The following is a 15,415-nucleotide window of genomic DNA, read 5'->3' on the forward strand; positions in this document are numbered from 1 at the left end:
CTGGGGGCTGTCCCCTGGCTCTCCTGGGCCCCTCCTGGTCCCCTGGCCAGCAACGTCACTGACATGGAAACTGCACTATGTTCTCAGAGCTGTAGATGACCATTCCAAAAGATGATTGACGGTATTTGACAGGACAGAATAAGAAGCTTATCGTGCTGGTATCTATGTTCAGTCTTGTATACCAAAACACAAAGGACTTCACTGCCCTGGCTTCTATAATGATGCACGTCAGAAGTACCAACTGCTTTTTACAACTATTGAATTTAATGAGGGAATATACAGGTGGTATAAGTGCTCTATAAAAATGAACAATGTAAACGTCATTGGGGAGTTCATATTTATCCTTCTTCATAATACAAATTAACCAGTAAAATTAAAAGGTAGAAAACCTTCTGCCAATAAAAGGATTTGATGTTTAATTTACACAGAATGTAATTAGAATCTCCAATTGACTGCTGTAAGCACTGACGGATTAGGTCAAACAAAGGAAGAAACATTTACCCTGGGTGTTTCTGTCCAACATGAGGGTTTCCATGTTCTCCTGAAGTGCACTACTGTCACTCTCAGAGCTTGCCAAGGTTTTAGCCTTTTTGCCAATTTCAGCACTCCTATTGTAAGTAACTCCCAGTGGTGCATGATTTAAAAAGCATGTATTTAAATTCTACAATAAGCAAAGCCTCTAGACATATTTCAAGAAATCTTTTTTCCAGGATCCCAGATCTGCCCAGTACAATGCAGCCTTATCAGTAGCTAAAGTGTCCCTAAAGCAGCTGGCAAGAGCTCAGGAAGACTCCCCTTTGTCACCCTCGTGCCCTCTGTGCAGGGAAAGTCATGCTCTTAAACCAGCCCTTCTCTAAAGCCTTTGGCATATATGATCCAATGGGAAAAGCTGTGGGCTGAAAAGAAAGGAAATGGGAAGCTAATTGCACTACAATCAATTCTTTGCCAGTTCATAGTCACTGAGGACTTTCACACTACACATCTAAGAGTGATTTCAGAGCGAAACTTCACTTGTGACAGCAGCAGGAAACCGCAGCTCAGGGACTGGCAATTAGCTTCCTAAAATCCCCTTTTTTTTCAATTTAACCTGAGCATCATCTGAGCAGAGAAGTGAATTTGGATGTTAATTATAAAACTTAACTTGATTTCTTTCAGAGTAATTTTAAATACAGAATGACATTAACAAAGCAGACAAACAATATACATTATTCTTCCGTTATCAGCAATGCGGGGACTTTTTCACGTACCCATGTGTCCACAGGTATCTGGATTCTCCAGCCATCACCAATAAACTGCATCGGGGCAGCATAATTGCCACTGTATGGCCATCAGGGTGTTTGAAATCCATCACAATCTAAAAAGAAACAAAACCAGCCACCACGAATGAGCATGATTTACAGAGCTTCATACAAATGCCAGGCGTTCTTTTTGCCTCTTCAGTGTGTTCATCAGAATATTGCCATGAAACACCTACATATTTCTTAGGGATGCAAAAGCCTCTAGGTCTCTGTCCTTAAGGTCTCTCCCTTTCATCACCGTGTTCAAAAATCTGGGGCAGTCACAAATATGTCTGTATATATATAATTAAAATACTAAAAAAAACCCCATATATATACACATATATTTATTTATTTATTTATTTATTTATTTTTAATATATGTATGGACACCAGTGATGAGTGGCATTCCTCAGGGTCAGTGCTGGGACCAGCGCTGTTTAACATGTTGGCAATATGGGGACAGTGGGATTGAGTGTACCCACACCAAGTTTGCCAATGACACCAAGCTGTGTGGTGCAGCCAACACACTGGAGAGAAGAGAGGCCACCCAGAGGGACCTGGACAGGCTTGAGAGGTGGGCCTGTGTGGACCTCATATTCAACCAGGCCAAGTGCGTGGTCCTGCACCTGGGTCATGGCAATCCCAAGCACAAATACAGGCTGGGCAGAAAAACGGATTGAAAGCAGCCCTGAAGAGAAGGACTTCTCATCAATACAGTTCCAACCCCCCTGACATGGGCAGGGACACCTTCCACTAAATCAGGTTACCCAAAGCCCCATCCAGCCTGGTCTTGAACACTAATGGTTGGGGCATCCACAACTTCCCTGGGCAACCTGTTCCAACACAGCTGATGAGAAGCTCAACATGAGTCGTCACTGGGCACTTGCAGCCCAGAAAGCCAACCACATCCTGGGCTGCATCAAAAGAAGCGTGGCCAGCAGGTCAAGGGAGATGATTCTGCCTCTCTACTCTGCTCTCATGAGACCGCACCTGGAGTACTGTGTCCAGCTCCAGGGCCCCCAAAATATGATGGACGTGGACCTGTTGGAGCAAGTCCAGAGCAGGGCCACAAAGACAATCAGAGGGCTGGAGTGCCTCTCCTGTAAAGACAGGCTGAGAGAGTTGGGATTGTTCAGCCTGGAGAAGAGAAGGCTCTGGGGAGACCTTATAGCAGCCTTCGAGTACCTAAAGGGGGCCTACAGGAAAGATGGGGAGGGACTCTTTATCAGGGAGCATAATGATAGGACAAGGGGTAACAGTTTTAAACTGAAAGAGGGGAAATTTAGATTAGATATTAGCAAGAAATTCTTTACTGTAAGAGTGGTGAGGCACTGGAACAGGTTGTCCAGGGAAGTTGTGGATGCCCCAACCATCAGTGTTCAAGACCAGGCTGGATGGGGCTTTGGGTAACCTGATCTAGTGGAAGGTGTCCCTGCCCATGGCAAGGGGTTGGAACTAGATGATCTTTAAGGTCCCTTCCAACCCAAACCATTCTACGATTCTATGAAAATTTTCTTTTCACAGTAATAGCTTTCTTTGTGAGAACATGGTAGCACCATTTAATCTCTGTGTGTATCTGTAAGGTAGGAAAGGATTTTTACCCCTCAACTAAAGGCAACTGCATAAGAGGAAGAGAGGGCTCATTTGCTATAACTCAGGCATCTGAAAGTTAGGTACCTGGGCTAAGGCAGGTACCGTTTTTGTGAAGTCTATGCAGAGAGACACAAGTATCTCCACAGAGGGATTCACCCTAGTCTAAAATGTAGAGTTAAGTGATGTGGAATGACCCTATGCCCTCTGGAAATGCCTATCCATGCACAGCAGATTGAGCTGAGACAATTAATTCAGAGTAAATACATAACATTCAGATAACCAGTATTAGGTGAGAGAAATAATTTCCAACCTGCCCACATTCTTGGAGGTTTGCAGCACAAGCAGCACATGCAGTCTCCCAAGATCCTGACTAACATGCCAAGTACCAGACCATCCTTTTATTATTTGCCCACTGGCTTCTAGCCATGGCAATGTATTGAGGTAATGCTTTCAGCTTTATTCCAATTTCACAGCCCAGATGGCAGTGCTACATTTTGCTTCTGCTGGGGCTAGGAATGTTATTCTTTTACATTTCCCAAATGAGAGAAACTCTTGCTATGGAAAATAAGGAGCAGGTCATTTAAGCAAGCCGAACAAGTTACAGAAGACTTACAAAAAAGAAAAGTGGTCAAAAACTATTCAAGTCATTGGTTCCAGCTACACTGGAGAATTAGCACCATGGAAGTTCTGCCACCTGATTTGTAACCTACTAAGTACGCAATTTAAAAGCAGGCTTACTACAGTATGCCAGATTGAAACAAATTAAGCAGTTCTGCTTCTGCATACAGATGCGTTTAACAAAGAAAACAGTGGTGCAATGATCAGCCATTCAACACAAAAAAAACAGCAACACAGAGACTGAATAAGCAAGACTTAAACACTACAAATTACCACTTACAACATTTACTATTTAATGTTGTGCACACTGGAGGAAACTACAATGGCATTTACATTTTTAGGAAAAAATTACTTATGCTGTAGTACCACCCACATAGAGTGACATGGCTTCTCCTGTTGAGCTATCTAAATTTAAGGCAAGAAATGATGAGGCTGATAAACAGTGGGGCCAAAAGGGGAAGAGATACGGGGAAACAGGAATAAAGCCTACCCATAAGGTCTAATTAATGATTATGAAACACTTCAATAGCTACACAAACAGATGAATGGCAACCTCTTGCTAATACACTCCATCCCTTGCACTTAGCAATTCTTCCAGGTGTCCTCAAAGAAGCATGGGTTGAAGAAGGAGAAAACACAGTGGCTTCACAGATCTGACAGAGAGGCTGCCCCATAAAGCACAACTAGGGGCAAGCCCCTGTAAAAAGATGGAGTATCTGGCAACGCAAAGAAACCAAAAGATGACTAATCAGAACCAACAAGTAAGGAAAGGAAAAGCATGAGAAGAAAAGAAGCAAAGAGCGAAGTGGTTGGATGAAATGGGTGAGATGATATCTCAGGTCTGTCTTTTGCCTCTCTGGCTCACTGCTGTTATGGGACAGGCGTGAGGAGACAAGATAGAGACTGGGTTCTTTACAAGTATCACACAGTAAACTGAACACGAGACTGTCCACATTCCTTCCTGGAGGCTCAGTTACCCCACTGTTCCTCTTTCTGTGTCAGTTGTAGCTACAAAGTCCTGTTCTTGCAGATGATGTTCAGGAACAGCACTTTCTTCAAGTGTCAATGACTGCCAGCTCTATGGGGTCTACTACGCTTCCAGTTCCCATCTCCCTCCAGGCCCTGGAAGAGGACCTCGTTCCCTTTCACTTCTCTGCACACCAGGCTGGGGGACTCTCTATGTAGCAGTGGGAACAGTTCCTCCAGCTCCTTGCCTTCTCTGCTGCTCTACCTCATGCAACTCCAGTTCCTTTTCCCCCGAGCTGCATAGCGCCCTAGAGTCTCTTAGCAGAGGATGCTCCTCAAACCCTGTCCTGTTAACAACTGTGCATCCAAAATAGCAGAGATTCAGAGTGCTCTCTAACAGATAGCATGTTGGGAATGACAGCTCACAAAGCTATCCCTGGTAGCTGGATTTTCAGGCAGTAATGGCAGGAAAATAGCAGACAGTAAAAGAGGAGAGCATGCCCTCCTGGATGAACTTCAGCTATGCTAAGCCATTAAGAAATATGTGAAATAAATTTCTGATGGTGTAGAATCTGAGGCTGAAAAGCAGATTACCTATTGCACGCAGCATCTGGCAAGTCTAGTCCTCACTAGCACGGGATCCCAGTTCTGTCCCTGCTCCCTACTGTTCTGTGGAGGAAAAGCTTCTGTATTATCAGCTCACACTGTGGCTGCTCCCCTTCTAAATTAATTTCATCCTTATGACAAGCAGTGATGATTTGGGGAGGAAAATATAAATAAAGGATTAATTTACTTGCAAATGGGCAATGACATCAAGTAATGAGCAGTAACTGGAAGAGTCAAAAATCCAAATCCAAAACTGACTCTTGCTTATGAAGCAGAGATCCTCGGCTAGAATATATTAAAGTTTTGCACTTTTAACAACAAATTTGACATTGCAATTCAGACAGAGAATCAAATTAAAGGGACTCACTGTGAACAGCTGAAGAAAATAAGTGCAATTCCTATGTTTCATTCCTTTATCTAGAGTAACTGTACCGAATGCTTAAAAAAACAAACAAGTAACAGTATTTCTTCTATTCTTTGTATACAGTAAAGAACATTTAACCCAGAAGGGTTTATGAAGAACTCTGTTCTTATCTCAGAAAAACCTATTACTGACTGAAGTAGATAACATTCCCACACTCCTGTATGTGTCTTTATCCTGGCAGAACATTGTCACTAAATTGTCACTGTCACACACGCGCACAAAAGATTAACGCATTTGGTCCTCTTTTTAATTTACTAAGGACTCACAATCAATAAAGCAACTCTGCCAGTGCTGAATCAATCTGCTTCATGACAGCTTTGCTCCACAGGAGCTATTTCCAATTACTATTTTCGTTTTTACCTATTTTCTTTTTTCTCTTAGGTGGCAGAGTCAATAAAGATCAAACTTCCAGCTAGCCCATGGTGCATCATCCAGGGATTACATCGAAAAATAAAAATAGTGGATGCTTTGGTCTTATACAACTTTTACCTTCTTTCTTTGTACTATGGAATGTTTCTATATATACAGCAAAAAACTTGAAACAAACAAACAGCTAATAATACCTGCTTGTGGATTTAAATATGTCATGCTGCCAGGTTATTTAAGAGAGAGTGTTCATGACGAGGGAGAACATGAAGCAGTAAACAGCTTTCAAGGACAGCTAAACATCAAAGCAAAGCGTCACCCACATCACGAACAATGTTCCTGTGGCATAAAATACAGCAAAATGCAAAAACCAGAAAAAAATCCAGCTTAAAAGAAAAAGAGAAGAAAGTATGGGGTTTTTAACTCCTCAGGGAATGAGAAGTCTGCATCACCTTCCAGTGCAGTGGTACTGCACTTCGTGGAAGAGCCGGAGGATGGAGGTGAACGACCAGTCTATCAAATAAGTAATGATCCAAAGATAAAACAGAAATAATGCAATGGGGCTAGAAGGACAACGTCAATAAGGATTTCACAGCTACAGCATGGAATGACAACATTGTTTTTCTAAGTTTTGTCTCTGATGAAATTTGTATTTGATGTCAATAGACTACCTTAGAGAACACATACTCTAAAGCTAAAAAAAAAGTGCAATGTGGAAAGCTTCTCAAGTCTCTGACATTATTTACTGAATTTTCAGAGAGCAAAGACACATTATCAGCCTACATAGCAGTTTCCCACATGTAAAACAGATGAAAAAGAATGTCTACTTCAAAGACAGCTGAGAGGTTTAAAGCCCACACATGGAGCTTGAACAACACAGTGCGGCTCTACGCATGTAGAGAGAAGAGCCTGCTGGCTTACACAGGACTGAGGCAATCAATCAGGAATACATAGTGCCTTTCATTGCAAAACCCATGCTGAATTCCAAAATTTGGAATTCAGAAAAATGTTGAATTTTAAGGGGAAAGAGAATGGGATTATCTTCTCCAAATAATCCACGTTATAGGAAATTTATCTTATGTAACCTATGCTGACGTTTACATGCTATATCATGGTCTCTAGCCATAGTTCAGAAAATGAGCAAAACGTTGGCAATCATGACGATTAAATACTTCAATACCGCTGACCTCAAAAATCTCTCAACACATGCACAGGCCTCCCTCATATCAGATTTACCCCAAAGCATACCAGCTCTTGCTAAGCCTGCTTGTATACTTAGGCACTATGGTATGGCTAGTCAGATGCTTAATATACCTATTAGGGTTTTTTTCTTCAAAAACTGTATTCAATTTTCCATCCATACAATGCATAACTATCTTCCCGAATTTTCTGTGTCATTTTAAGTACCTATATATTTCTTCCTCTTAATTGAAGTCTAGGATATCAATGTTTAAAAACTATTTGTCTATACTATAGACAAATATATATGAATAAAATATATATATATATTTATATATATATATAAAACTATACTTGTCTCTCTGAGGTCTCACCTTGTTACGATTTTCTTTATAACCCCAAGGAGGAGAGTGTATCCACTGAAACACACCGGTATGTCTCCTAGCTATTACATATGCCATTGATTCCATGATACAAATTCTCTCGTTGTCTGTACTCTGTTTACCTATTACCTAAGATTCAGGTAGTGTACAAGGAAAGGAAAACTGCTGCTCCTGTTGGATGGAGGAGCTTCAAATACTCTGCAGGCCTTCTCACAGCTAGCTGGAATATACACCACTCTCCTTGGGATCTCCACATCTCTGGGAATGAGTCTCTTGAGGTTCACCAACTCCAAGTTATTAGGAGTGTTTCAGTCAGTACAACACCAATCAGGAGAGCTGAGATATGCCATTAACTCCTCTACTGTGCCTCATCACTGATCATTGCCACTGAAGAATAACTCCAGTGCTAAAGTTTAGTCACTCTGCGTACGCCTACATTTCTAAACAAAAGATGATTAGAAACAACCTCCAGCCCTGAGGCCAAGTGACCCACACTACCTCAGGTCCACGATGCTTGGAGGTATGCACAAAAGTATGATTATTAATCACAATTCAAGGTGTTTGAAGCGTTAGGAGAACTGTGTGTCAACTCACCCCAGCCTGGAGTATTACAGCACAAAACAGCAAAGTGTTAAGAGACAGCACAAGCCAGAAGAAAAGGGGTGGGTGGTGAAGTGCATCAGCTGAAGGGGACCAAACACAGTATAGTCTCATCCACCCTGCCTTTTGAGGACAGCTCTCATATGAACTAAGCCTAAAACCACACTTCCATTATGTCTTGGAAATTCTCCATATTTCAAGTATGACTGTAACAGGGAAAACTGCTCAACTCCTGTAGTTTAAATCAAATCAGAGTCCAAGTAGTTTACTGATTTATTAAGAACACAGTTAACAAGCAACCAGTGAACTACACATTGAACAAAAGCATCACCAAAATAACAGATAAACCACAGCACTACATGCCTACAAAATGTTAATAAACACCTACAAATTTCAAAATAGTCTTCATAAATAATCCCCCAAAATTCTAATCCCACAGTGTGCACAGTTATGTGCACACCAGCGCCTCAGAGGCCACGTGGGCCACCAGCACTCACCCCTCTCCTGGCAATCACAGAATCACAGAATGGTTCAGGTTAGAAGGGACCCTAAAGATCATCTAGTTCCAACCCCCTACCATGGGCAGGGACACCTCCCACGAGATCAGGCTGCTCAAAGCCTTATCCAGCCTTGCCCTGAACACCTCCAGGGATGCAATGGGGGCTCCCCTACTCACACACCCCTCCTGTGAGATGTGGGCACCCCACACACACACCAGTGACAAAGGCCCCCCAGGCTCACACACGGGCACTCTTCACTGCAGCACTCTGTGCTGTCACCCCACTAGCTGGATGCTGGCTCCTCCTGGTGTCCAAAGGGGCAGCTGCTCTGCCCAGCCCCAGCAGAGGTCGGGTTGCTGGTGGTAATTCTGGCAGCATCACACCAACTTTTGACCGCTGTTGTTCCCACTCCAAGGTCTCTCTCCCTGCTTTTACAAATTTTTATGCTTCACTCATATGTCTTCTCAGGCTGACTCTTCTTTCTTTCTAAAGCCTCTTTGTAAATCCAGGGTTACTGTTCAATCTTGCTGATTGAACAGCCAGACAAAAAGAAGCACACAACAAACCTAATCCATTAAAGACTACCCATCAAATACACCAGTTTCTACTAACTCTAAAAGTTGCAGGTTTCTTTTGTATGTCAGGACATTACCTGTGGCCTTTGCACCTTCCCAGGTGTGTTAAAACTCAATGTTGAATATTAGACTCCTACACAAAAGACTCCAACCCCTACAGTAAAAGGCAATAGTTGCATTACCACTGCTTACCTCTCTCTGCCACCATAGATGTAATTTCTGCTTTCCAAAAAAATACTATCCAACCCCAGCATATGACTTTGATGTCCTTTTGTGAATCCAGATACAAAGACTTGGTCAAATTCTCAACATCCAGTTTATTCAACTCCACTGACATTCCATTTTCATCCTTTAATAAACCGCCTCCCTAGCTCTTAGCTTAAACTTTTTAGGACACAGAGAGCAAGAGGCTAATGCAGTTAGCCTTAATATAATTTCTTTTATTGTCTTAGCCTCCTCTGCAATATTTTCCATTCTTTCAGTCATATGTCTTCCCTCACATCCGTGGGTGCTACTACACTGACATACAGGGAACTGCATCCACCTACACCAGGGCAGAACACGCCCCAGATGTATGAAATCATGCATTTTCCTTTCCAGGATTTTGTATCACTTGCTCTCTAAGGAGTACAGTTCAGTGCAAGAGCACAAGAGGACTCTTACACATCCTGACCCCAGTGGCCTCCAGAGGACCCAATCTGTTCAAGATATAATGCCCAGACATCATAAGAAAGCAGTCCTGCATCCTCAAATACACCTCCTCAGACTTGTACTTAATGTATTACTCTGTCCTGAAAGCAAATAATCCTTATTTTCATGTTTAATACCGTACCAAACGTCTACTGAGAAACCACTGCACAAGTCCTTACAACACAAAGGCAGCTGTTCTGTAATGAGTATAACTTTATATGCAACTATGATGACATTTACAAGAATCTGGTATGCACATCCATGCACGTGGTGCTGCAGCATATCTGTAATTCTTTCACACATTAAAAACTTGCAAGTTCTCAAGAGATTTTCAATATCTAAGTAGAAAAGGAAACACTTCAGGGTTCAAAAAGAGCATATCACCTTTTTAAATCACTGATGATTTACAAACATCTGTAGGAACACACTATAATCAGCAACTTCCACGTTACCGAGGTTGCAAATACATGTAGCAGGACTCTCTCCACCCATCATTTTATTCCCGTGCTACCCTACCTGTACATTTATCATCCTGTCATTGGCCCTTATAACGTTTAACTGCAAGTTTTCTACAACAGAAGCTGTGTAAGGGACTGAACAGGGCCTCCATGTAACATAAATAATAACCAACAGAGGACGAACCAGGCCTTGGCTGAGTAATACTGCCAAATGTGGAAAAGAAACACCTATGGTAATGAAAGAGTCTTTTCCAGGAAAGAGGACCTGAAACACCTACATTCAGGGTGGTACACTCATACCACGTACTAGTGTGCCAGCGCTGTTTTATAATAGTCCAAGTCCTTACAGGTTCAAGGTATTTCAAGACACGGTTAAAACAGACTGCATGTCCCATCATCCTGTATAGTGGAAAACCATCTTCCCTCACTCTCCATAAACATCAGGGTTGTTCATCAGACCTTACTCTCCTCTGCAGGTCTCAGCTTTCTGCTTGTAATGCTGCCAGGAATCCAAGCTAACTATAAATCATAGGGTGGAACAGTCATTCAGTTCAAGATTAAGACATCTACATTTGGGCATAGGTTTGGGAATCCTATTAGGGAACTGAAGCCTGTGAAACCAGACACTAGATATCTAGTTTAGTGTGAGCTGAATCATCCCCTAGGCTGGACTGACCCCATAGATTACAGAGTAGCTCAGGCATGCAGTGCACACATACACACCTACTTGGAAACACCAAAATGTGTCTTCATACCACTGGCAACTAGTTATTAAATACAGCACTGAAGTATGGATTCAGCAGATGCCTCAACTGTTTAAAACACTCCCACCTTAATTAAAACCTCTTCCTGCACTATTATCACTATAATCTCTCACGTTACTGAGAAAGTAGTATGGAAATAGTCCAGTACTGAATATCTGAAATTCGAAAGGATGAAGTGATGAGTATACTCAGCCTGAGTTTGAAACAAAGGTCAACTAGCCCTTCTCACAACTCCGTCTAACAACTGCCCCAGAGACCATTACAGTAACAGAGAATTGCCAGAATACAAGACATGCAAACTGTGCCTTCCCTTGCATCGTATCTCACAAGAGCTGACAAGACACAGTTTTTAATCTATTGCTATAGAAACTACCATATGGCTTGTTTCTTAATCCTCTACATCTTCACTGTAAAAGGGAAATTTACTGAGGAACAAAGATCTGGGCAAGAATTTACAGAAATGGCTTAAAGACATAAAGAAAAGTGATTGCTTAGCAGACAAAAGCATGTAACTCTCACAAAAAATACCAAACCCCAAACCATATGCTTATGCCCCCCCACAAAACAACCAACCAACTGACCACACAAAACAAAATGAAAGTCATCTTCTTGGTTAATGATGTTTCCTAGGGCCATAAAGTATAATTCAAAAGACAGCATGACATAGAAAGACTTCTTTAAAATCATTTGAAGAAAACTGTTTTATCAATTCACACAATTGCTATGTTTCACCCCATGGAAGTAGCATACATCTGAAATACACGTATTATTTTAAAGCAGGTAAAACAATAAAAAAGAAAACCCACATTGTGATGTTTGGATAGGCAGTATTCCAACACTGCCAATATTCATTACAAGCAACATCTTTCCTCTCCCCTCCCTCATTCCCTCCATCTGCTTCATTAGCTCAATGACTGCCTTCACATAATGCAGCCAAAAGTTACACAAAAGGGCTCTACCAGGGCCTCAGCATCTGGCCCTGAATTTACCATGGCTTGCATGAATGTGCACTGCAGAGAGGTGTACACAGTAACAGCAGGAGAGGAGGAGAAGGAACAAGAACACCTCACAAGGAACTGTGAAGTGTCCAGTTTTCCCTGCTTTCAGGTGCACCATCAACCTTGGTTCCTTCCAGCCATTCTTCCGCTGCCCCAGCACACAGACCAGAGCTTCCCCTGCATCACCCCTGCACTGCACCAGGAGGCTGCCTACCCGCTTTCTTCTCCAGTAAGGGCACACACCTCTGCCTGCCTTGATGCAGAATCTTTCTGTCAAGTGTGTCAGCGTCACAGGTGTGACAGCTCTGGCTCCAGCATGCTTTTAACCACTCTAAATTGCAAGTTCCTTAATGAAAATTTCCAGAGTGAACTCTACTGAAACAAGAGCTCTGTGGAGAAACTCCTCTTGAAACACTCGACATAGCTGGAAAGAAAAACAGAAACAGAAGACTGCAGTATGCAAAATGCTCAGATTTGTAAAGACAGTACAAACACAGACAGATTTCAAACCCCATTTGCTACATTTACTGGTGTTATAAAAATCCAGTTCAACACGACAGCAGGAGCTTAACAGGTTAAGCTTGTTTCTTTGCTTATAGACTACTTGTGATTATTATTATTGACTGACTACTTGTCATTTCTACATGAAATTTGCCATAGTCTTAAAATAGGCTCCTATGACAATAGGGATGACATCACTGGCTAATGAAATTAGTTTTCTTTATTGAATTCCAGAACTGAAGTACAGCTGAAATGCAACAGCTAAAGATAACGACTTTTTAATGCCCCAGAGTTCATCCTGTTTGCTGTTAATTTGTGCAGACACCAGGATTCCATTTCATGCATCAAGTACTGATCGTCTAAAAATAACACCAGGAATAGAAATAACTTCTACGGCTAAACTTCTCGCAGAAATTAAAAATTCTTTAAAAATAATAAAGAAATGAGTAACTACTCAAACAACAATACAGAGGTATCTATAAAAAAAATCCAACTATATTTCAAGAACGACAAACCAAAACTCGATTTGAAAATAATTTAATTTGTGAAAATATTAATTGAAATGTAAATTTAAATGCTCTGTTAGTTTTCTTCTATTACAATGATTACGTATTTCACAGGAATAAATAGCAACTTCATATTTAAACAGTTAATTCATCCCACCACCACTGAAGAGTAATTCATGTATCATAGTGAAGGATACATGGGTGAAGTGGAACGAGATTTAAAAAAAGGGTCTAGTTTAAGAAGAGCAATATTATGCATCATAATTATTTTTTTTCCAATATTTTTATCTATCTACATATTTCCTACCACATGAAAACCAAGTAGAAATCTCTAGCAAGACACTTAGAGAGTACGTTTGTTTCCACTGAAACATTCATTATCTGTATTTGTGTGTCACAGTAAAGCTATAACAGCCAGACATCTGAGAATTGGAAATGAAATGATGCTGCCTCAGCATACAAAATAAGCACACTACAAAAAAAGCAAATAGCCTGGAGACAACAGGTTCTGTTAAAACAGAATCAGGTTGGTAAAGGAATTATGCAGAAGTTTTCCTTCATTATTTAGCAGCTATGACCACAGTCAGAAAATCGCAAGTCCTACTGCAGACTTCAAACATTTTAGAAAGTGTTTCACTCAGAGTAGGATTTTGGTGTGATTGTGACAAAACTGACTGTAACTTTATGACATTTTTCATAGCATCTCTATGCATTTTTCCATGTGATATCGAGTGGATTTCATTTTCAAATTCCTCCTAATTGCAATTTCTTTTGTCTCTCGTTCCACATTCACCTTGGATGCACTGCTGATGCAACTGCCCAGAGGACTTCAGGAGACAGCGAGAACATTCTTCCCACGTCCCTTTCTTAATACCAACAACTCTAAGAAAACACAGGATACTAAAAAGTGCAACCAACTGACTGGGAAGAAAGCAAAATGGTATGAACCAGGAGGAGCCGCAGGTCTGACCTCCCTCTCAGCAGCCAAAATAATGGACCAAGAAACGTAAAACTGCCACACAGAATGGAGTAAGGCAAATTCCCACTCTAGCAGACACAGGAGAAAGATTTCTGTAAGTTACAGCATAATCTGCAGATCAGAGATCTCACAGCAATCAAACTACAGGCTGCCCTTCCTTCCTTAGCACTGAAGCAGGATTCTAGCCAATTTAGGACTTATTAGGCCTTGCATAGTGGGGAACAGCTTTATGGAAAGGCACAACAGATGACAAGTTTCTTTCTTCTGTGGAGAGGAAGGAAGGCTGGTATGAATCCAACAAAGGCGAGACAGGAAACAAAGCTTTTCAGAGCTATTTGCCCAGTATTGGCCCACCAGTAGTAAATGCCAGACCTCAGAGACTCATCACAGGGACAACTCATACAAAGAGGCATCCAGAAACTATAATGTCTCACCAGTACGAAAGAAGAGGGGAAAAAAAGAATATTTCTGCATACAAAACTTTAAAATATGGCTCAGTCATAGCTTAGCTTTGATTTTGCTCCTCCCAAGTAGCTGAGGAGGTAGCAGGGAAGGTAAGGTCTCCATGCTGCTGTCTTGTTTCTCAACAAATTACTGCCACACAGCTTCCAGAGAAATAATGCGAGTATCATTGTTCTGGGGGCGATTCTGTCCGAATGCTGTTCTTGTAGCATCCCAGTGCAAATCAAGATTGGTTAGCAGATTCCTACAGCACTTGAGAAACAAACACTTGCCTGCATCAGTTGCACACAGCGAGTGCCTTGCTGCTGGTACCTTTGGCTAAAATAGGAGTTAGCCTATAAACAACCAGTGGAAGGAGACAATTAGGTATTGCAGGACAGATTCCCTCTGAACAATTTCCACGAAAGCTGGGCTTTCAAGATCCTTAAAAAGGTTAAAATAACTGATCATGTAGAAACATCAGCAGGTCATGTTGATATCTGAAAAGAATCCTGTATGCAAACAGGGAAGGGCCATACAGCACAGAAATAAAAACTGAGAACAGCAGGTTTACTGAATATTCACCTTTCCCAAAAACGAAAGTAAGACTATTACAAATATTCTCATGAAGGCCTGCAGGCTTTGTTGCTTATCTCAGAGGGCACAATTCAATGTTCAATTACATCACCAGGAAGTTCTCCCTTGATTTTTATGTGTCTTGTATCTGATCCAAGCTCAATGACAATACATTATGGTACAACATGGACAGAAAGAAACTCAAAGGACTTATTTATACAGAGTAAATGCAAACAGGAGAGAGAGATTTATGAAACCTGATGCAGGTTTCAAACCAGGGAGACCTTATAGCAGCCTTCGAGTACCTAAAGGGGGCCTACAGGAAAGATGGGGAGGGACTCTTTTATCAGGGAGCATAATGATAGGACAAGCAGTAACGGTTTTTAACTGAAAGAGGGGAAATTTAGATTAGA

The 15,415-nt window shown here is 41.5% G+C and overlaps 1 protein-coding gene across 1 annotated transcript in view; it reads right to left on the reverse strand.

Moving 5' to 3' along the window:
* ALKBH8 (alkB homolog 8, tRNA methyltransferase) overlaps nt 1-15,415 on the reverse strand; it is a 57,770-nt gene that overhangs the window by 15,039 nt on the left and 27,316 nt on the right. The window contains exon 8 of the mRNA XM_063338723.1: nt 1,248-1,354. Coding sequence (XP_063194793.1) covers nt 1,248-1,354 — 107 coding nt within the window. The remainder of the gene's footprint in view (nt 1-1,247; nt 1,355-15,415) is intronic.

This window comes from Chroicocephalus ridibundus, chromosome 1 (genome assembly GCF_963924245.1).
Source record: "Chroicocephalus ridibundus chromosome 1, bChrRid1.1, whole genome shotgun sequence".
In the NCBI taxonomy this organism is placed as follows: Eukaryota; Metazoa; Chordata; class Aves; order Charadriiformes; family Laridae; genus Chroicocephalus; species Chroicocephalus ridibundus.